Raw genomic sequence first — 21,399 nt, 5'->3', positions numbered from 1 at the left:
GGGCATTAATGCTACACTGGTGCCAATGCTTCTACTAATGCTGGTGCCAATGCTGGTGCCAATGCTGGTGCCAATGCTGGTGCCAATGCTGGTGCCAATGCTGGTGCCAATGCTGGTGCCAATGCTGGTGCCATTGCCGCTGGTGGCCCGCTGGTAATTGTTGCCAATGCCACGTGCTGTCGCCCAACCGCCTTATCCCCGTGCCGCCCGTGCAGAGGAGCGGCGCCTGGGGGAGCACGAGAAGCCGCTCGTCGTGCAGCTCAACTGGAACAAGGACGACCGCGAGGGGCGCTTTGTGCTCAAGAACGAGAACGACATCGCTCCCGTCAAGGTGCCCACCCAGCAGTCCTGCCAGACACCCAGCCACCCACCATCCAGTCAGCCACCCACCCAGCCAGCCAGCCACCAAGCAAGCCATCCAGCCAGCCAGCCAGCCACCCAGCCAGCCACCCACCCACCCAGCCATCCACCCAGCCACCCAGCCACCCAGCAAGACATCCAGTCAGCCAGCCAGCCATCCACCATCCAGTCAGCCAGACACCCTGCCAACCACCCAGCCACCCACCCAGCCACCCAGCAAGCCATCCAGTCAGCCAGCCACCCAGCCAGCCACCCAGCCAGCCAGCCACCCAGCCAGCCAGCCATCCAGTCAGCCAGCCACCCAGCCACCCAGCAAGCCATCCAGTCAGCCAGCCACCCACCCACCCAGCCACCCAGCAAGCCAGCCACCCAGCCAGCCACCCAGCCAGCCACCCAGCCAGCCAGCCACCCAGCCAGCCAGCCATCCAGTCAGCCAGCCACCCAGCAAGCCATCCAGTCAGCCAGCCACCCACCCACCCAGCCACCCAGCAAGCCAGCCACCCAGCCAGCCACCCAGCCAGCCACCCAGCCAGCCAGCCAGCCAGCCAGCCAGCCATCCAGTCAGCCAGCCACCCAGCCACCCAGCAAGCCATCCAGTCAGCCAGCCAGCCATCCACCATCCAGTCAGCCAGACACCCTGCCAACCACCCAGCCACCCACCCAGCCACCCAGCAAGCCATCCAGTCAGCCAGCCACCCAGCCAGCCACCCAGCCAGCCAGCCACCCAGCCAGCCAGCCATCCAGTCAGCCAGCCACCCAGCCACCCAGCAAGCCATCCAGTCAGCCAGCCACCCACCCACCCAGCCACCCAGCAAGCCAGCCACCCAGCCAGCCACCCAGCCAGCCACCCAGCCAGCCAGCCAGCCAGCCAGCCATCCAGTCAGCCAGCCACCCAGCCACCCAGCAAGCCATCCAGTCAGCCAGCCACCCACCCACCCAGCAAGCCATCCATTCAGCCAGCCACCCACCCACCCATACCCGCCCATACTCTCCTACGCATGCCACCCAGCCAGCCAGCCAGTCACCCAGCCACCTAGCAAGCCACCCAGTCAGCCATCCAGCCAGCCAGCCACCTAGCAAGTCACCCAGTCACCCAACCAACTACCCACCCACCCATGCAGGCATGGACCCATCCACCCACGCACACGCCCACTCTTCATAAGTGCTACTGCTACGCAGATTTTTCACAGTAGAGGGGGAATGGTGATGTTGCTGCTGCGCTGCTGCTGTGTGTCTTGCCAATAGAGTAGTTTTCAGGTCCATTTTTTCATAATTGTTGAATTTTTGGCCAATACCGGTTGTGTAGTATTGGAGGATATTTAGCGAGGGGAGGAGAAAACCGGAGAACTAGGGAGGGAACAGGGAGAGAGCATACAAACTTCACACTCTCACTGATATTCAAACACATTTACACTCGCTCACACAACAACACCTCCAATTAGCACGGTTGGCTTTGTGCGGGGCGAAATACGTTAAACACACGCGCATACAAGAGCCACCGTTTTCCACTCTGTGGCGGTGACGTCACGGCGGCGCTTGTGCCAGGCCAGGTGCACTCCGAGGCAACGAGAAGTGTCGGAGGCTCGCTGACAGAGGAGGTCACGGGACAGACCCAGGTGCCATGGGTTGACCGCCTGAGACGACTGGCAGATGCACCACACTAGCTCACACAAATACAAAGATTCTCCATATAGCCTGTAACAGACTGTTGGGGCAAGTGCTGTTGGCGTGCACCTATGTAGGCCGGCACGACACACGAGGGGGTGGGTGGCCAGCACCACCCCCGGCCGTCTTTGTCTCCCCATTGTCGTGTTGACCCGCTACGCCACCGCTCCCCAAATGCTCACATTCACACACACTCACTATTTGTAGAACACAGAAACTGCACTCAGAGACTGCATAACAGGGACGAGAGAGAGAACGTAGAAACTCCGCACACAAGGCAGGCGCCCGTGTCAGGAATCGTGTGTGTATTGCGGCGTACGCAATACACACATGTTCCAAAATGATGAAAAATAGGTCATACCCTAAGAATAGATTTAACTTTTTCTGAAAGGATAAAGCCTAGTCTTATTTTTCATCATTGTACTGGCAAGAATGTGGCCCATAGATGCACACCTTTCCACTTTACACGTAGAAAATTGAGAAGAGGTTTTACACCCTTTCTGAAAGTGCAAAACAGCTATTCTTATCTTTCATCATTTTTGGATGCTGGCAGGAAGGGTCCCATAGATGCACACACGGGTTCGTCTCTCCGTGTAGACTTAGAAAAACTGCAGCACGCTGGCCGTGTCCAAGCCAGAATTTCCTCAGATTCCCGCCTTGCCCCGTCCCGTTTGATGCGCGGCGGCGGCCAGCTGAGCCTACCCCAGAGGTCGCAAACGGGTTTTGATTCCTTACCCGTACCCGGCCGCACCAGGGTCGCAAATGGGTACCCGTACCCGGCCGGGTACGAGTACCCGTTCCCTACCCGTACCCTACCCGAAATGAGCAACAAACGGTTACTCACCAGTGACTCACGGCCTACCCGTACCCGGCCGCACCAGGGTCGCAAACGGGTACCCGTACCCGACCTGGTACGGGTAGCCGGGTATCGGGTAGGGTACGGGTATCGGGTACCTGATTGCAACCTTTGGGATGAAGCCATGTTGCAGGCGCGGGTGGGTTGATTCTAGGTACTTGAATTGTGAGAAGAGTCAAGACGTTGGGAAATGAGTGACAAACGGTGACTCACCAGTGACTCACGGCCTACCCGTACCCGTACCCGGCCGCACCAGGGTCGCAAACGGGTAGCCGGGTATCGGGTAGGGTACGGGTATCGGGTACCCGATTGCAACCTCTGGCCTACCCCCCCCCCCAACCCCTCTATCGCGTGTGTCACCTGGCGGCGCACGGCGCAGAAGGTGGAGCGTAACGGTGCCGGCAAGGCGGAGAAGGAGGGCGTGATGCAGAACTTCAAGCGCACGCTGTCCAAGAAGGAGCGCAAGGAGAAGAAGAGGCGGGAGAGGGAGGCGTCGTCGCGCTGCGAGGAGGACGAGGAGAACGCCCCCGACGTTGGCGCAGCCCCGCAGGCCGACAGGTGGCTGCACACGCACGGCACACGTACATGTACACGCGTACACGCGCACACGTACATGTACACGCGCACACGCGCACATGTACACGCGTACACGCGCACACGTACATGTACACGCCTACGCACGTACATGTACACACGTACGCGCGCACGAGGACACCAGGTCGTAAAGATCCCCCCCTCTTGCCTGTGCGAAGAATAAATATACAATTTTTCGATTTGAAGCTTTCGTGACTGCAGGGATTCATCTTCTTGGTTCTTTCGGTAAAGTCACGTAGAAGGGAAATAATACAATTTAAAAAAATAATAAACACAAACAAATATACATTATTATTTCTTGTTGCCCGTATTGAAACGGCTGTACTTCGTATGGACCTGAAGACTCAATTTCCCTGTACAAAAATACGGGTAAACCGTACGGGTTGACAGGTATGGGTGTGTTGGAGAGTAAACCCACACGATCTATTGTGGGTGTGTTGGAGAGTAAACCCACAATCTACTAGGGGTGTTTACTCTCCAACACACCGGTGTGCTGAACTAGTGTAATGACACCGACACACATTGCTACTCGGAGCCTTTTATTTGGGCACAGCACCAACACTAGGCCCGGGCTTTGTTTTCGATGCTTGAACTCTTTCCGAACGTCACCTTCTCCGTGTGCCCTCCCCTTTTATACTCCCCAAGCCCCCCTTTCTGGTAGCTCGCTCGCCCCACTTAATCCAAACCTCCTCCACCAACAGTGGTCAACCGTCACCCCTACTGTCCGCCCTCGCTTTTCCCGCATTTTACGTTCAAAATCTCTCCTCCAATCCCTTTGAACCCTCGTCTCCCGACCAATCGCTCTGGAGGCCCTCTCTAGGTAACGGCGGTGAGCGAGTGGAAATATTGAAGTTGGGGGGGGTGGGGGAACCCTTTGACATCCTGACTGTCCTCGGTCATTATACTAGTAACAAATTGGCGTGCTCTGTTTACGTGACAAACATTACTACTTGGCGGTGGCGGCGGCTTTAACGACACACATTTATATTTGCGTGATCAGACCCCAAAAAATCCTCTTGTGGAGAACGAAATTTATTTAAAAACGTGTTTGGTTACCGACGCGTTGGGGCGGGGGGCAGTTAGGTAACGGCGGTGAGAGAGTGGAAATATTGAAGTTGGGGGGGTTGGGAAAGCTTTGAAATATAATTATTTGATAAAACGAGGCTCTTCAAGGAGAGCGGCGGTGGCGGCGGGGGGAGTGGGAGCTGTGTAAATAAATGAGCGCCAAAGCGTCACGCCGTGCGGCCTTTTGTCCCGGCAAACGGCGCGAGTCGTGAATTTTACCGAGCGTTTCCTGCCCGGCGATGAGTCTAATAACGCGCGGCTCGGGCAAGCGCCGTTGTAGGGAGCACAGCCCTGCAATCGCTCGCTCGGACGCTGCCGTTGGAAGAGCATCCACTAGGTTGGTTGGCTACGTACGGTACGGAAGACGATCTCCGTACGTGCATGCAGAGAGCGAGGTTGTTTTGGCCTACAGGCGACAGCAGCACCGTTAGAGACGTAACTGCGGTTGAACTCGGCGGTGGACAGGCAGGTGGGTGGGTGAGAGAGGGGGGTTTTAAGAAACTCGCTCGGATAGAGCCCCCATAGAGAATACTTGGTCACCTTTTCCAGCAGTTGCAAGACTGCATCTTTACCTTTTAAACTATAAACTGTTTTTTTTATTTTGCCTACCGAGCTCACGGTGCTCTTTTTCGCATGCGACGTGGCCATCACAAATGGTGGCTCGACGAAGTGGCTTATCGTCATCTATCATGTGGACATTTATAGCAGCCAAATTCGATAAACGTGTGATGTTGATTCTAAATGTGCGAGAGACATGCAAACACCAAATATACAAATGCATTTGACCCGTTCCTCTGCCCAAACTTCTTTGCGATGTCTTCTTCTTGGTTCTTTCGGTAAAGTCACGTAGAATGGAAATAATAAAATAATAAAATAAAACATTAAATAATTCTCACGACGTTTCGGCCACAACGCAAGCAGCCGTCCTCAGGTGAAGACCAGGTCTGTTGGGGAGACAGACCTGGTCTTCTCACCGCTGTCTCCCCGACAGACCTGGTCTTCACCTGAGGACGGCTGCTTGCGTTGTGGCCGAAACGTCGTGAGAATTATTTTTTTACGTTTTATTTTATTCTTTTATTATTTCCATTCTACGTGACTTTACCGAAAGAACCAAGAAGATGAATCCCTGCAGTCACGAAAGCTTTCAATCGAAACTTCTTTGCGCTGGTCACATATTTCATGGTGGTGTGTCAAGCAACACGTGTGCCACACCACCTTTGTCTCTCTACCCCCCCCCCTCCCCACCGTACCCACACCACACGCCTTATGGGTTTCATACCATCCTCAGTTGATGGTCGATAACTTCCCTTCCCTTAGCGGGTGCTCACGCGGCTAAATGCTGTGTATCCTTTGGTAGTGAATCTTTGCTTTCGATTGCCAACAAAACACAGGGCAATCACGTGGGACAATCGCAGCTCCTTGTTGCGGCAAAATTGTTTTCCCAATTTATATGTTTTATTATATTTTTCGTACAAAGGGGGCCAGGAAAACAAATTGCATTTGGGATTACTGGGGTGACTGAGCGACGCTTAGCCCCGCACTAATACAAATCCGGGTTGGAATCCAGGCATCCACTCGGCATTTAATAATTTACGTGATTTTGTTAATCAACAACAGCAATAGCCGGCGTTCGTTACTAAATGGTGATGACATCTCTACGGCGCTTGTGCCAGGCCAGGTGCACTCCGAGGCCACGGGAAGTGTTGAAGGCTCGTTGAAAGGAGGTCATGGGACAGACCCAGGTGCCATGGGTTCATACACACATGTCCACTCTCAACGTAAGGTTTCCGCAGGCCTATAATATGAACTCTTGCCGAACACGTAGTAGGTTTACGCTGCCAGTTTTTCGTCGTTGAATTTTGGGTTGAGCTACGTTATGATCTGAGTAAATTTGTGTTTTAAAACCCCACCAAACCGCGACACGGCCAAACAAATGAATTTGTCACGTGGCGTTACAGGCTTTTAACGATGCACAATTTATTATTGTTTTGACTCGCGCTCACTGGTGAGTTGAAGAATGAGTCTCGCAACCAAACTTCTCAAATAAAAATTTGTGATTTTGATTTAGCAATTGGCGAAATCATTGCGTGGCCTAGCCCCAAAATTTTTTATAAATCATGAATTCTACTCCTAATGTCCGAACCTTGCGATGGACAAAGATCCCACGCAAGTCACCAGCAGTGGCAACAATCACTTGCGCCGCATAGATAATCCCCGACCTCCCTTACCCAGGCGCAGTTGTTGGTAATGAACATGGCATCAGTGGCGGAGCGTGGCATTCGTGCCGCACCGTGGCGGCCACCGCATGTTCCAATTTAGCGCGGAATCACCGAGCGTGATTTTAATTTGCGAAGGTTTCTTTCTCTCGTGCAAGCGCCCGTGCGCGCGGGGTCTCCCGCCTGTCGCTCGCACGGTTCATTTCCGTTTTATTTAACCCCTTTCCCGTTCCGAGTCGTCTGCAAGTTGCAGGGTGGGTTGTGGGTGTCCCTGTTCACCGACGAATCTCGGTACGCGCGAGCGCCTCGGCGTTTATTTTATTTAGAGAGGCGCAGCAGCAGCAGCAGCAGCTGCCCCCGTCGTTTTTAAAGACGTCGTTACTCACCGCGGAGAACCGCAGCGGCACGACCGCCGCCACTCTACGATAGCCGGCGCCAAACTGTGGTAGCCTCGGTGTACCGATGAAGTTCTTTTTACTTAAATTGTTATTCCGGTTTCGCTTTGACGACGTACACCTACTTGCGTCAGAACTGCAGAGGGTTAATAAGCCAAAGCAGATGGTAACGCTAATTAATGTCGGCATTGTTGGGTTGCTTGTACAAGACGAAGGATTTAAAATTGAGCACGCGCTGCTCCCCGGGGGGGGGGGGGGGTGTGGGGGTGGGGGGGGGGATTGTGGGGTTCAAGTTGGGCCTCCACAGCCGTCAGGCTCTGCGGGCGCCGAGTTTGGGCCGTGTCGATATTCACGCTTCATCATTCACTTGGGTCGGTCGCGCACGTGTCACACGTGTAGCCCTCTTGTTAATCCACTGCTGGATGAAGACCCCTTCCCCCCCTCCCACACTAACCGTCAATCGGGCAGGGGGTGTCGGGGGTCGGCGACCTGTGGCTCTGAACGTGCGTGGCGGCTCTTGAATAATAACAAAAACAAGTTCTTCTTGATTCTTTCGGTAAAGTTACGTAGAATGGAAATAATAAAATAATAAAAATAAACCATTATAAAATATGTTTTATTTGTATTATTTTATTAAAAATTAAACATAATAAAATATGTTTTATATTTTTTATTTTATTATTTCCATTCTATGTGACTTTACCAAAAGAACGAAGAAGATGAATCCCTGCAGTCACGAAAGCTTTAAATCGAAACAATAACAACGTCTATTTTATAAAAGCGCCTTTCACATTGAATGGTCTCGAAAGCGCTGTGCGTAGAACTAAAACTGCACTCGCAAATAAAGATAAAAATCTAAGCGAAATAGAACGCCAATAATAACGGTATCAACGACCACTCTCGAAATGCCAATGAAATGAAGGACTATGATAGAAGCGAATGGTAGTAGTTGAGAGTTATTTATAAAGCGCCTTTCATATTGTAGCATCTCAAAGCGCTGTCCGTAAAAATAAGGGCTCCTTCTTGGCGTTATTTATCAAGGACCAGCAGCCTCGTATGTTCACCACATTGCATTGTGGCTCTTGAAATATTGGGTGTACCGAATTCGAAAATCTTAAATAGCTCCTCTTATATTGGTTGCCGACTTTCCCCCCCCCCCTCCCCCACTGGTCATGCGTGTTGCGTGACCGTACTTCACCACGCTGGTCCAATGCGGGTTGGTGAAGAGTTGGGGGGGGCGAAACACAGAGGACTTGCATATCGCTCGGCACTGATGTCAGCCGTGGCCGGGCATCGAGCTTAGGAGCCGGGTTCGTAACTCACGGTGCGCTAACCATCGTGCCACTGCCCACTCCCCACCACTTGTTTGTGATGAATCTCAATGGAAGTGAACGCGGGTTGAGCGTCGAATTTTGTTTGTAGGGTTTTGACGATTAATTTTGCCGGTCCGGGCTATCTCTCGGGTAGGGATGTTGAGTGAGCATTTACACTATGAGACAGCTCCTTTACCAGTGGCAAAATATAGTAGTAGGTATTTACCCTTTCAACTGGTACAAAAACTGACACCTTTATACAAGGGATCATGTTTGCAATAACCACAACACAAGCAGTCAAAATGCAAACAAAAATAAACAACTCTGATGATGATATGCACTGTCCTTGAAGTTGATTGGTCCACACCCGAGACAGCTTTTCTTAGAGCCTAGTCTCCATTGGTGTTGGACCAGATGACGCCAAAAGGCGTACAACTCAAAGACAGCGCACTATCAGAGTATTGAGAGCTCGGGGTAAGCATTTACACTATGAGACATCTCCTTTACCATTGGCAAAATATAGTAGTAGGTTTTTACCCTTTCAACTGGTACAAAACTGACACCTTTATACAAGTCATCATGTTTGTAAAGGAGATGTCTCATAGTGTAAATGCTTACCCCGAGCTCTCAATACTCTGATAGTGTGCTGTCTTTGAGTTGTACGCCTTTTGGCGTCATCTGGTCCAACACCAATGGAGACTAGGCTCTAAGAAAAGCTGTCTCGGGTGTGGACCAATCAACTTCAAGGACAGTGCATATCATTATCATCATCAGAGTTGTTTCTTTTTGTTTGCATTTTGACTGCTTGTGTTGTGGTTATTGCAAACATGATGCCTTGTATCAAGGTGTCAGTTTTTGTACCAGTTGAAAGGGTAAAAACCGACTACTATATGTTGAGTGAGGTTGTAGATATTTACACGAACTGGGGTCCATCTTTATACATACTGTTTGGTTCTTTCGGGAAAGTCACGTAGGTATAAAATCTAAAATAAATTAAATCCTAAATTTCGATTTAAAGCTTTCGTGACTGCAGGGATTCATCTTCTTGGTTCTTTCGGTAAAGTCACGTAGAAGGGAAATAATAAAATAATAAAAAATAATAAAAATAAAACATAATAAAATAATTCTCACGACGTTTCGGCCACAACGCAAGCAGCCGTCCTCAGGTGAAGACCAGGTCTGTCGGGGAGACAGCGTCATTAGCACAGGGTGACAGCGTCATTCAGACGCTGTCTCATTCAGATGTTGTCTCCCCGACAGACCTGTTCTTCACCTGAGGACGGCTGCTTGCGTTGTGGCCGAAACGTCGTGAGAATTATTTTATTATGTTTTATTTTTAGAATTTTATTATTTCCCTTCTACGTGACTTTACCGAAAGAACCAAGAAAATTAAATCCTACTTAAGCAATTGTTTCTTGCTGTGGTTGTCCCACGTGATGAAGGACGCTTGTGTTGCGCCTGAAACGTCGTGATTTAATTTACTTGATATTTTATACCGACGTGACTTTACCGAAAGAACCAAAGAGTATGTATCCTTACACCAACGATAGGTCGCCTGAGATGTTCGGGATCGCCTTCCGAGTACTCCGAGGTCAAGGCACGTGTCCTGCCACGGCTGAGCGGGACGTTGCCACTGCGTGCGGCCGCTCTCCAAGCTTTGAAACGACGCTTCACCCGGTGCTAATTATACAATCGGAGTTGTTAGAGCTATATTTAAAGTCCCGTCTTGAAAACTCACCTCTGTCAACCGGCCTTTAACCCCCCACCCACCCCAGTTAGTTCTGGACGTGTACCCTACACGTTGTGTTTATTTTCTGTTTTCCGTAAACAGAGGATTGGGATTTAATGATGAAATGCGCCACCTTACGAATGTAAATTATCATTGTTAATCATGTTTGTTTCCCAACACATTCTCCGAACTATTGTTTTTTATTTTACCAGCTACGGCCCACTGAGCTATGTAACTGTTTTTCATTAAAAACCCGCCTATCACAAATGATAGCTCAACGAAGTGGCTAATCGCGTGACGTTGATTCTAAATGTGGAGGGAATAACCGGAGGACCCGGAGATAAATCCACACGACCACGGGGAGAGAGAGAGAGAGACACGCAAACTCCAAATATACAGCAGCAGGCCTCAGGGTCAGGATGGAACCCACGACCTCCTGTATACCAGGCGAGGTAGTTAACATCTCCTAGCCACCGTGATGATGATGATGAGAGAGACGCAAACTCCAAATATACAGCAGCAGGCCTCAGGGTCGGGATCGAACCCACGACCTTCTGTATACCTGGCGAGGTAGTTAACATCTCCTAGCCACCGTGATGATGACGAGAGAGAGAGACACGCAAACTCCAAATATACAGCAGCAGGCCTCAGGGTCGGGGTAGAACCCACGACCTTCTGTATACCAGGCGAGGTAGTTAACATCTCCTAGCCACCGTGATGATGATGAGAGAGACACGCAAACTCCAAATATACAGCAGCAGGCGTCAGGATCAGGATAGAACCCACGACCTCCTGTACACCAGGCGAGGCAGCTAACATCTCGCCACTTAGGCGCCACCATTCCTCGCCACACTAAAAAACAGGGCATTGTGTTTACATTGCATACAGTGCCCACAGTTGAATTCTATCCAACTGCAAAACGTGTCCGGTTCTGAGGTTTTAACGCCCGTTATTGTCTATTTAATCCTGCCCAAGCTTTTGCAACCCCCACCCCCGCCCTACTTTTGTAATCTCAAGCCATTTTCTGCATTGACACAGCGCTATTCGTGCGTGTACTGCAGCACAATTACAATCGCTGTGATCATCATCATCATCGTCAGCCATCGCACATCTCACTGCTGGGTGAAGGCCTCCCCAAGCCTTTGCCAATTCTCTCACTGTCTCGCGATGCGACAGGCCAGGCACCTTGCCTGGTGTACAGCTGCTCGTGGGTCCCAATCCCGACCACCCGTACCGTGAGGGCCCCCGCTCTGGTTTGGCTCGGATGTGCCAAGGGACATCTGCGAAAAAGAGCTTTGTAGGTCATCGGATTCCACCAGCGTAAATGTTCTGATACTGTGCCAGTGGGAAAGGGGGAGGTAGGAGTCTCTGTGTGTGTGTGCGGGGAGCAATTGTGTGGCGGTTAGCGCTACGAAACCGGCGACCCGAGTTCTATTCCCGCTCACGGCCAACACCAGTGGCGATTGTGCGAACGGGACCTGAAGCCTCCTCGAGGTCGACTCAAATGAGCACCTGGTACGGTGCGTAAACGTCGCCACTCGGGAGCAGAGGTCGCGAACGGGTTTTGATTCCTTACCCGTACCCGGCCGCACCAGGGTCACAAATGGGTATCCGTACCCGGCCGGGTATCGGGTACCCGTACCCGTACTCTATCCGAAATGAGTGACAAACGGTGACTCACCAGTGACTCACGGCCTACCCGTACCCGTACCTGGCCGCACCAGGGTCACAAACGGCTACCTGTACCCGGCCGGGTACAGGTAGCGTTGGTGTACGTTGTTTTTTCTGCAATATTTTGCTGTCTTTTCTTGGATTTTCTGTTTGCACTAAGTCACATATTCACTTTAAGATGTTTTTTTGTTCATGTTTTTGTTTGTTGCGGTTGCCCCCGATTCAAGAGCCGAATGGCTCACAGGGCTATACCTAATAAATGAACTTGAACTTGAAGGGTACGGGTATCGGGTACCCGGTTGCTACCTCTGCTCGGGAGGCAAAGGCGGCCGGCCGGGCGCGGTGCTGGCCACCCACCGCCTCGTGCGCCATGCCAGCCTTCACAGCTGCTACTCGCTAACAGCGCTCGCCCCAACACCCTGTTAAAGGGGGGGGGGGGATCTTTGTCTTTGTTGCGTGCTCAGTGCGGGCGTGGCGGAGGAGGTCTACAAGGAGATGCCCGAGACGAGCTTCACGCGAACCATCTCCAACCCCGAGGTCGTCATGAAGCGGCGGCGCCAGCAGAAGCTGGAGCGCCGCCTGCAGGAGTTCCACGGGGACGACGGGCGGCCCCGCTCCGGTGCGTGCCACGGGCGACGAGTAGCGACACGTGTGCAGCAACACGTGTGCAGCGACACGTGTGTAGTGACACGTGTGTAGTGACGTGTGTGTAGTGACGTGTAGCGACACGTGTGTAGTGACGAGTAGTGACACGTGTGTAGTGACGTGTAGCTACACGTGTGTAGTGACGAGTAGTGACACGTGTGTAGTGACGTGTAGCGACACGTGTGTAGCGACACGTGTGTAGCTACACACGTGTGTAGTGACGAGTAGCGACACGTGTGTAGTGACACGTGCGTAGTGACGTGTAGCGACACGTGTGTAGTGACGTGTAGCGACACATGTGTAGCTACACGTGTGTAGCGACACATGTGTAGCTACACGTGTGTAGTGACGTGTAGCGACACGTGTGTAGTGACGAGTAGCGACACGTGTGTAGCGACACGTGTGTAGTGACGAGTAGCGACACGTGTGTAGTGACGAGTAGCTACACGTGTGTAGTGACGAGTAGCTACACGTGTGTAGTGACGAGTAGCTACACGTGTGTAGTGACGTGTCGCGTTGTTTGTTGACCTTCCCCCGCACCTCCAGTTAGCTCCGTTGGCTACGTACGGTGGACAAGAAGTTCAACGTACATACGCAATAGCAACGCTGAGACACATGAGCAACGCTGCAGCACGGTAGTAACAATTCAAATCATGGGCAATAGTGCTAGCGACATAATAGCAATGCTGCAACATTTGAGCAGCACAGTCGCAATGCTGCAACACAAACGGATGTGCAGTGACATTAGCAACACGTGAGCAAGGCTGCAACACAGTAGCAACAATTCAACGCATGGGCAATAGTGTTTGGTGAACATCAACATAATAGCAACGCTGCAACACAGAAATGCACGAGCAATAACATGAGCAACGCTTCTTTGTCTAGCTATGTGTCTGTTGTATGTGTGGATACGGGAGCAGTAGTGCAGCTGTTAGCACGCTGCGCTATGAACACGGTGGCCCGAGTTCGATTTCCGCTCACGGCTAACACCAGTGATGATGATGATTTGAACTGGCCGTGGGCCTCCTAGGTCGACTCAGCCTCAAAGGAGGACCTGGTGTGGTATATAAACATCGCCACTAGGCGGCCCGGGCGTTGTGCCGGCCTTCATCGGTGCTGCTACTCACTAACAGCACTTGCCCCAACAGTCTGTAAAGGTTATACGGGGGGGGGGGGATCTTTGTCTTTGCGCGTGCGCAGGCGGGATGCTGCGGGTGTTTGCCGACAGCCTCAGGCCGACGATCCCCTACAAGACGCTGCTCGTGTCTCTGTCGGACCCCGCCGAGTTTGTGGTGCGCGAGGTGCTGGATAAGTACGGCCTGGAGCGGGAAGACCCCGCCAACTACTGCCTGGCCAGGGTGAGTGGTTCTTATCGGCCCCCAGCGGCCCCCAGCGACCCCAGCGGGCCTCAGCGGGCCTCAGCGGGCCTCAGCGGGCCTCAGCGGGCCACGTTGCGCGCCAAAATGTCCTTCCACCTCCCCCCCCCCCCGCACCTCTGATTTAACGCGGTTGGCTACATATGGTGCGAAAGAAGTTTTAGGTATGTAGTATATTATATATATTATTGTAAGTGATTTCTTTACCTTCTTGGTTCTTTCGGTAAAGTCACGTCGAAGGGAAATAATAAAATGATAAAAATTAAATAAAATAATTCTCACGACGTTTCGGCCACAACGCAAGCAGCCGTCCTCAGGCGAAGAACAGGTCTGTCGGGAAGACAGCGTCTGATTGAACACCACCAGGCTTGGAAGCATATATCTAAGCTGGGTTGGAGGGGGAAGAGCGCCTTGACAAAGGAATTTACCTTTCGATTTAAAGCTTTCGTGAATGCAGGGATTCATCTTCTTGGTTCTTTCGGCAAAGTCACGCAGAAGGGAAGTAATAAAATAATAAAAATAAAACATAATAAAATAATTCTCACGACGTTTCGGCCACAACGCAAGCAGCCGAAACGTGGTGAGAATTATTTTATTATCTTTTATTTTTATTATTTGATTACTTCCCTTCTATGTGACTTTACCGAAAGAACCAAGAAGATGAATTTACCTTTCCTATACTTTGCACCCGTATCGTGTTTTTGTATTTTTTTGTTGTCGTAAAGTTCTCACCCTCCCCCCACACCCCCCTTCCTCCTCCAGTCCAAACAAAGCGTTCTGATTCTGACACACAGGCGCTTGCCCACGTTCGCTCGCCGGCGCTTTCGCGCCGCCCGTTTGTTGCCGCTCGCCGGCGTCGACGAGAGCCCGTTGGGTACGGACCGCCCCAACTTTGTTTTTGTCGTTTGTTTGTTTCTCCGTTCGTCCATCGCTGCAGCTGGTGCTGCCGCCCGACAGCGACATGATGGAGGAGGCGGTGCGACGCGAAGGCCTGGAAACGGCGCTCGACGACCAGGACTGCCCCCTCAACATCCTGGTGGAGTGGCCCGCTGAGGACGGTGAGGCCGCACTGGGACGACATGCTCAGAGGTTGCAGAAGTTTTGTTTCCCCCCCCCCCGAGTAGAGCCCATTCGTAGCTCTTTTTAAATCCTTTATATTAAGTTCCTTTATATTAAGTGCTTGCTTGCGCGCTTACGACCGTGCAAATCTTTCGGTCGTTTTTTAACCCGCTTCCCGTGATCCAATCGAGCTGACATTTTGCACACAGACTCGTTGTGCGTGACAATTTATTTTCGTGAGAATTTTTGTTCCATAACTTTACACTTTTTAGGAAAAAATTAATTATATTTAATTACCAATTGCTTAATGGTGGCAGGCAATCATCTGACCCATAGGTGGCAGCCATCTCAAGCCAGAGGACGAGAGGATTCTAGCCGCCACGCATATATAGGATTTATAGTGAAAAACTTTGTTTTTACGGGTTAATTTTTTTCTATTGACGTGCCGACGATGATGATGAGCCAACGATGTGGCTCTCATCATTATCGTCACGTGGAAATTTAAAGTGGTAGCCAAATGCGTTGAACGCGTGATGTTGATTTATAAATGTGGAGGGAAAAACCGGAGGACCTGGAGAAAAGTTCCATGTGACCACGGGGAAAGAGAGGGAGAGACACGCAAACTCCAATTATACAGCAGGCATCAGGGAAGGGTTCGAACCCACGACCTCCTGCAACCCAGGCAAGGGAGTTAATACCTCGCCGCCATCACCTCCTCTTCATGGTGTTCATCATCGCGAACACCACAATTACCACCATCACCACCTTGACCGCAACCACCGTCAACACCACCACCTCGACCACGAGCGCCGCCACCACGACCACCATCAACACCACCACGACCACTGCCACGACCACTTTCAACACCACCACCACCATCACCTTCAACACCACCACCACCACCACCTTCAACACCACCACCACCACCTCGACCACCTTAAACACTACCACCACCTCATCCACGACCACCTTAAACACCACCTCCACCACGACCACCTTAAACACCACCACCTCGACCACCTTAAACACTACCTCCACCACGACCACCTTAAACACCACCACCACCTCGTCCACGACCACCTTCACCACCACCACGACCACCTTAAACGCCACCACCACGACCACCTTCACTACCACCACCACGACCACCTTCACCACCACCTCCACCTCCTCAATAACCGGCGTGTGCGTGCGTGCGTGGGTGCTCGTGCGGCGAGAGCAGGCGTGCTGGTCTTCCAGCTGCGCAAGAAGGAGGACGTGGCGGCGCGACGGAAGAAGCAGCAGCAGCACCAGCAGCTCAAGGGGGTGGTGGGCAAGGCTGCCGGGGAGGGGCAGGAGGAGCGCCGGCGTGGTGGTGGCGGCGGTGGCGGTGACGCAGCCCCCGGGGCCGACTCCGGCTCCGGGCACGACGCGTACGGAGCGGCGCCGCCACCCGACAGGCTCCCGTACCTCGTGGAGCTCAGCCCAGGTACGGCCCGCCGGAGTGTGATGGGGTGGGGGGTGGGCTATGGGGGGTGTGACGGAGGGGGGGACTGGTGGGGTGGGGGTGGATCACAGGTCGCAACCGGGTACCCGATAACCGTACCCTACCCGATACCCGGCTACCCGTACCCCGCCGGGTACGGGTACGGGTACCCGTTTGCGACCCTGGTGCGGCCGGGTACGGGTAAGGAATCAAAACCCGTTTGCGACCTTTGGGGTGGATAGGCAGTACGGCCTGTTCTCCTACAACGCGGCGGTAGTTGCGTTCCTGAAGAACAGTCGCTTTATAATAAACTAGCTTTACTACCCGGCTTTACCCGGGACTTGGATTCTTGTCTTGGATTAATACACGGCCTACGCAGAGGGTGAGGGGGGGGGTATGCGTGACGTCAGCAGGCACACTTGCCGTGCAAAAAATATCCATTATTGCACCCCCCCCCCCCCCCAAAAATACAAAAGTCTTCTTGGTTCTTTCGGTAAAGTGAGAATTGTATTTTATCATGTTTTTATTTTATTATTTCCCTTCTACGTGACTTTACCGAAAGAACCAAGAAGATGAATCCCTGCAGCCACGAAAGCTTTAATTCGAAAAATACAAAAGTCTATTTTCATGCTTTTCGCATTGTGTACACAGACCGAGCAAAAAAACCAACGCGCGTGGGTAGCATCTAGAAGCACCTATGAGGGCCAGCACGGCACACGAGGGGGGTGGGTGGCCAGCTCCACGCCCAGCCACTTTTGTCTCTCCACCAGCGATATTTGCGCATCGCACCAGGTACTCTTTTGAGGCCGAGTCGACCTAGGGGAGGCCCAGGACTGGTTCAAATATAATCGTCACTGGTGTTGGCCGTGGGCGGGAATCGAACTTTGGGTTCGTAATGCAGCGCGCTGACCGCTACACCACCGCTCCCCATGTACACGCACACAAATACGAAGCTCCCCCGTATAGCCTTAACAGACTGTTGGAGCAAGTTCTGTTCGCGAGGACCTATGAAGGCTGGCACGGCACGCACACGAGGGGGTGGGTGGGTGGCCAGCACCACGCCCGACCGCCTTTGTCTCCCCAGCGGCAATGTTTTTAAACACACCACACGGGGTACACGCGCGTGTGCACGTACGCACACACACACCAGCACTCTGTGTTTGTGCTTGCTGGGAGGAGCTTGACAGGAGCTGGCGTCGCCGTGAGACGCGCCGGGGGCCCGGGCGCTCGCGGTTTTCCCAGCAAAGAAAATCTGTTTCCTACAATTCACTGGTTTCCTGGCAGCCCCCACTGGAGGGGGGGAGGGGGGGATTATTTGGGCGCTGAGACCACGTGTTCCCCCCCCCCCGCCGAACCGTCACGGACCTCGGCACGCAACAAATGGCAATCCTCTCTTTCTCCCCCCCTCCTTGCCCTCACCGCGCGGCATTAAGCAGGGTGGCACCCTGCTTAATGCACCCTGGTAAATACCAGAGACAAAGTTCCCCGTGTATAGCCTCGTCTCCCTCGTGGCGATGTTTACACATTACCACAGTGGTCCACCTTGATCAAATGACTCCGTTGGGTTAGCCACCAAAGCAACATCACCCCCGACTGCTTCACACGAGCTCATGTCATCACTCCTTCTCCGTCGTGTACGACCTCTCTCTCGTTAGTCTCGACCGGTGGCACCACGGTGGCTAAGAGATGTTAACTCCCTCGCCTGGTACACAGGAGGTCGTGGTTTCGATCCCCACCCTGACACCCGCTGTATATGTGGAGTTTGCGTGTTTCTCCCTTTCATCATCATCACGGTGGCTAGGAGATGTTAACTCCCTCGCCTGGTACACAGGGGGTCGTGGTTTCGATCCCCACCCTGACACCCGCTGTATATTTGGAGTTTGCGTGTCTCTCCCTTTCATTATCATCACGGTGGCTAGGAGATGTTAATTCCTTCGCCTGGTATGCAGGATGGTCGTGGGTTTAGTCCCGACCCTGACGCCCGCTGTGTATTCGCATTTTACTCTGCGTGCGCGCGGCAGTGCATCGTGTCTCGCCAAACTTTATCGTCGCATTATCAATTGGGAAAATGTTTTCGCTTCACGCGACACCGTTCAGGACCGCATTCATATACCTGCGAGCGCGTTGAACGAGGACTCGCTGTCAAGGCCTGGGCCCCTTTCCTGTGTAACACGAGAGGGTTGCACGCCGCTCGTTTGTCTCCCCGCTTTGTTTGCTTGCGTCTCGGGGGGGCGGCGTGGGGGGTTGCCTCGATGGGATGCGCCGTTAGTAGCCTAACGACGCCTTAATGGGCTCTGCCCCTTCGTGTGACGACTTGTGGCGTGCGCCATCGTTGTGAGCGTCCGCGCGCCTCCCGATGTCCCTGTGCATTGTGCTGTGTACGGTGTCTGTGCTACGTTGCATGTACGTGCGTGAGCGCGCACGTTGGGGCGTAACGAGTCTGCAAAATGTTTGTTGTGTGCTTGTCCTCTGCGCGCGAGCATTACGTTGTTTGTGTAATGTTACGCGGTCTTATCTTGTGATATTTGTAATGCGGTGTTATGTACGGCGTGTTGCATCGTGCAGTGTATGACATTTGTATTGTACGTGATGTGCTTTGTTACGTATGACATTTGTACCGCTTGTTGTCTTGTGTGTTGTGACTTGGCGTGTGTGGTGGCAAGATGTTAACTACCTCGCCTGGTATACAGGAGGTCGTGGGTTCGATCCCGACCCTGACGCCTGCTGCTGTATATTTGGAGTTTGCGTGTCTCTCTCATCATCATCACGGTGGCTATGAGATGTTAACTACCTCGCCTGGTATACAGGAGGTCGTGGGTTCAATCCCGACCCTTGACGCCTGCTGCTGAAAATTTGGAGTTTTAATATTCTCCCCGTGGTCGCGTGGATTTTTCTCTGGGTCCTCTGGATTTTCCCTTCACATTTGGAATCAACATCTGTTAAAGAAATTTGGCTGCTATAAATTCTACGCGATAAGCTACTTCGTTGAGCTATCATTTGTGGCCTGTTCACTGCAGTAAAAAAGATCGATATAACTCAGTGGGGTCTTACCTGATTAAAAAAAATATATAATTGCAAAATAGAAAATAGTTTATAAATAAATTTCAATTTAAAGCTTTCGTGACTGCAGGGATTCATCTTCTTGGTTCTTTCGGTAAAGTCACGTAGAAGGGAAGTAATAAAATAATAAAAATAAAACATAATAAAATAATTATCACGACGTTTCGGCCACAACGCAAGCAGCCGTCCTCAGGTGAAGAACAGGGCTGTCGGGGACGGCTGCTTGCGTTGTGGCCGAAACGTCGTGAGAATTATTTTATTATGTTTTTATTATTATTATTTTATTACTTCCCTTCTACGTGACTTTACCGAAAGAACCAAGAAGAAGTTGATAAATAGTTGTGACTTCCACGAAGCTCATGGCCCACCCTAAACTGCGATCCACTGCACACACCAAGGCTGCAGATGCGGCTACCTGATGGACAAATGGAAAATTTTAAACTCTCCGTTAGTAGCGTTCGACCGTGGATCATCCAGAACAGGACCACAGTACGACGGTAACAACGCAATCCCCACAGATCCACAAATATGAAGGAGACATCACGGCAATAAAACTAATTCCGCTGACTCCTGACGCGGTTGTCTGGTCTTGCACACCTGAATGCGAAATTGTAGTTGCTGCTCTTTGTGTGTACGTTGTGTGTATATTGAACGAACTTCCTTCGCACCGTACGTAGCAGACCGTGCTAATCGGGGGTGCTTCTACATCGGCCACCGTGCGGAAGAAGAGGCTCGTGATGTGGTGGGGGATTGGCCTTCACCGCCCCCCTGTGGCTCGTCTGATAATTGCAGTTGCTCGATTTTAATGGCAACTGTCGTCCGCTTGAAATCCACGTCTCCTGACTGCGACGCGGGGGTGTGTGTGACGTGTGTTGCCGCTCGCGTGCGATGACTGTACACGTGCGCGTTTGACGTGTGAAGCGTGTGTTGGTGTCGGGTGTGCGAGTTGTGCGATGCGACGTGTGTGTGCGTCGTGTCGGTGGTGTGCATCTTGTCCGTTGTGTGTGTGTGTGCGTCTTGTCCGTGTGTACGTGTACATTGTATACAATTGTGTTTGTGTGTCTTGTAGTGTGTGCGTCTTGCACGTTGTGTGTGTGTGCATCGTATCCGTTGTGTGTGTGTATGCGTTTTGTTTGTTGTGTGTGCATCATGTACATTGTGTGTGTGTGCGTCTTGCACGTTGTGTGTGTGTGCGTCTTGCACGTTGTGTGTGTGTGTGCGTCTTGCACGTTGTGTGTGTGTGCATCATGTACATTGTGTGTGTGTGTGTGTCTTGCACGTTGTGTGGGTGTGCATCGTGTCCGTCGTGTGCGCGTGTGCATCGAATCCATTGTGTGTGTGTATGCGTTTTGTTTGTTGTGTGTGCATCATGTACATTGTGTGTGTGTGCGTCTTGCACGTTGTGTGTGTGTGTGCATCATGTACATTGTGTGTGTGCGTCTTGTACGTTGTGTGTGTGTGCATCGTGTACATTGTGTGTGTGTGCATCATGTACGTTGTGTGTGTGTGCATCGTGTACGTTGTGTGTGTGTGCGTCTTGCACGTTGTGTGTGTGTGCATCGTGTACGTTGTGTGTGTGTGCGTCTTGCACGTTGTGTGTGTGTGCATCGTGTACATTGTGTGTGTGTGCGTCTTGCACGTTGTGTGTGTGTGTATCATGTACATTGTGTGTGTGTGCTTCTTGCACGTTGTGTGTGTGTGCATCGTGTACGTTGTGTGTGTGTGCGTCTTGCACGTTGTGTGTGTGTGCATCGTGTACGTTGTGTGTGTGTGCGTCTTGCACGTTGTGTGTGTGTGTATCGTGTACATTATGTGTGTGTGCGTCTTGCACGTTGTGTGTGTGTGTGTATATCATGTACATTGTGTGTGTGTGCTTCTTGCACGTTGTGTGTGTGTGCATCGTGTACATTGTGTGTGTGTGCGTCTTGCA

At 52.0% G+C, this 21,399-nt stretch overlaps 1 protein-coding gene across 1 annotated transcript in view; it reads left to right on the top strand.

Annotated features, from left to right (window-relative positions):
• LOC144735742 (afadin-like) overlaps window positions 1-21,399 on the top strand; it is a 209,275-nt gene that overhangs the window by 65,838 nt on the left and 122,038 nt on the right. Inside the window, 6 exon segments of the mRNA XM_078618239.1 lie at window positions 216-331; window positions 3,261-3,439; window positions 12,329-12,483; window positions 13,710-13,867; window positions 14,823-14,943; window positions 16,167-16,412. Coding sequence (XP_078474365.1) covers window positions 216-331; window positions 3,261-3,439; window positions 12,329-12,483; window positions 13,710-13,867; window positions 14,823-14,943; window positions 16,167-16,412 — 975 coding nt within the window.

Source organism: Lampetra planeri, chromosome 57, assembly GCF_965212315.1.
Source record: "Lampetra planeri chromosome 57, kcLamPlan1.2.h2, whole genome shotgun sequence".
NCBI lineage: Eukaryota > Metazoa > Chordata > Hyperoartia > Petromyzontiformes > Petromyzontidae > Lampetra > Lampetra planeri.
The sequence above is the reverse complement of the archived record's forward strand: the minus strand, read 5'-3'. Positions and strand labels throughout refer to the sequence as shown.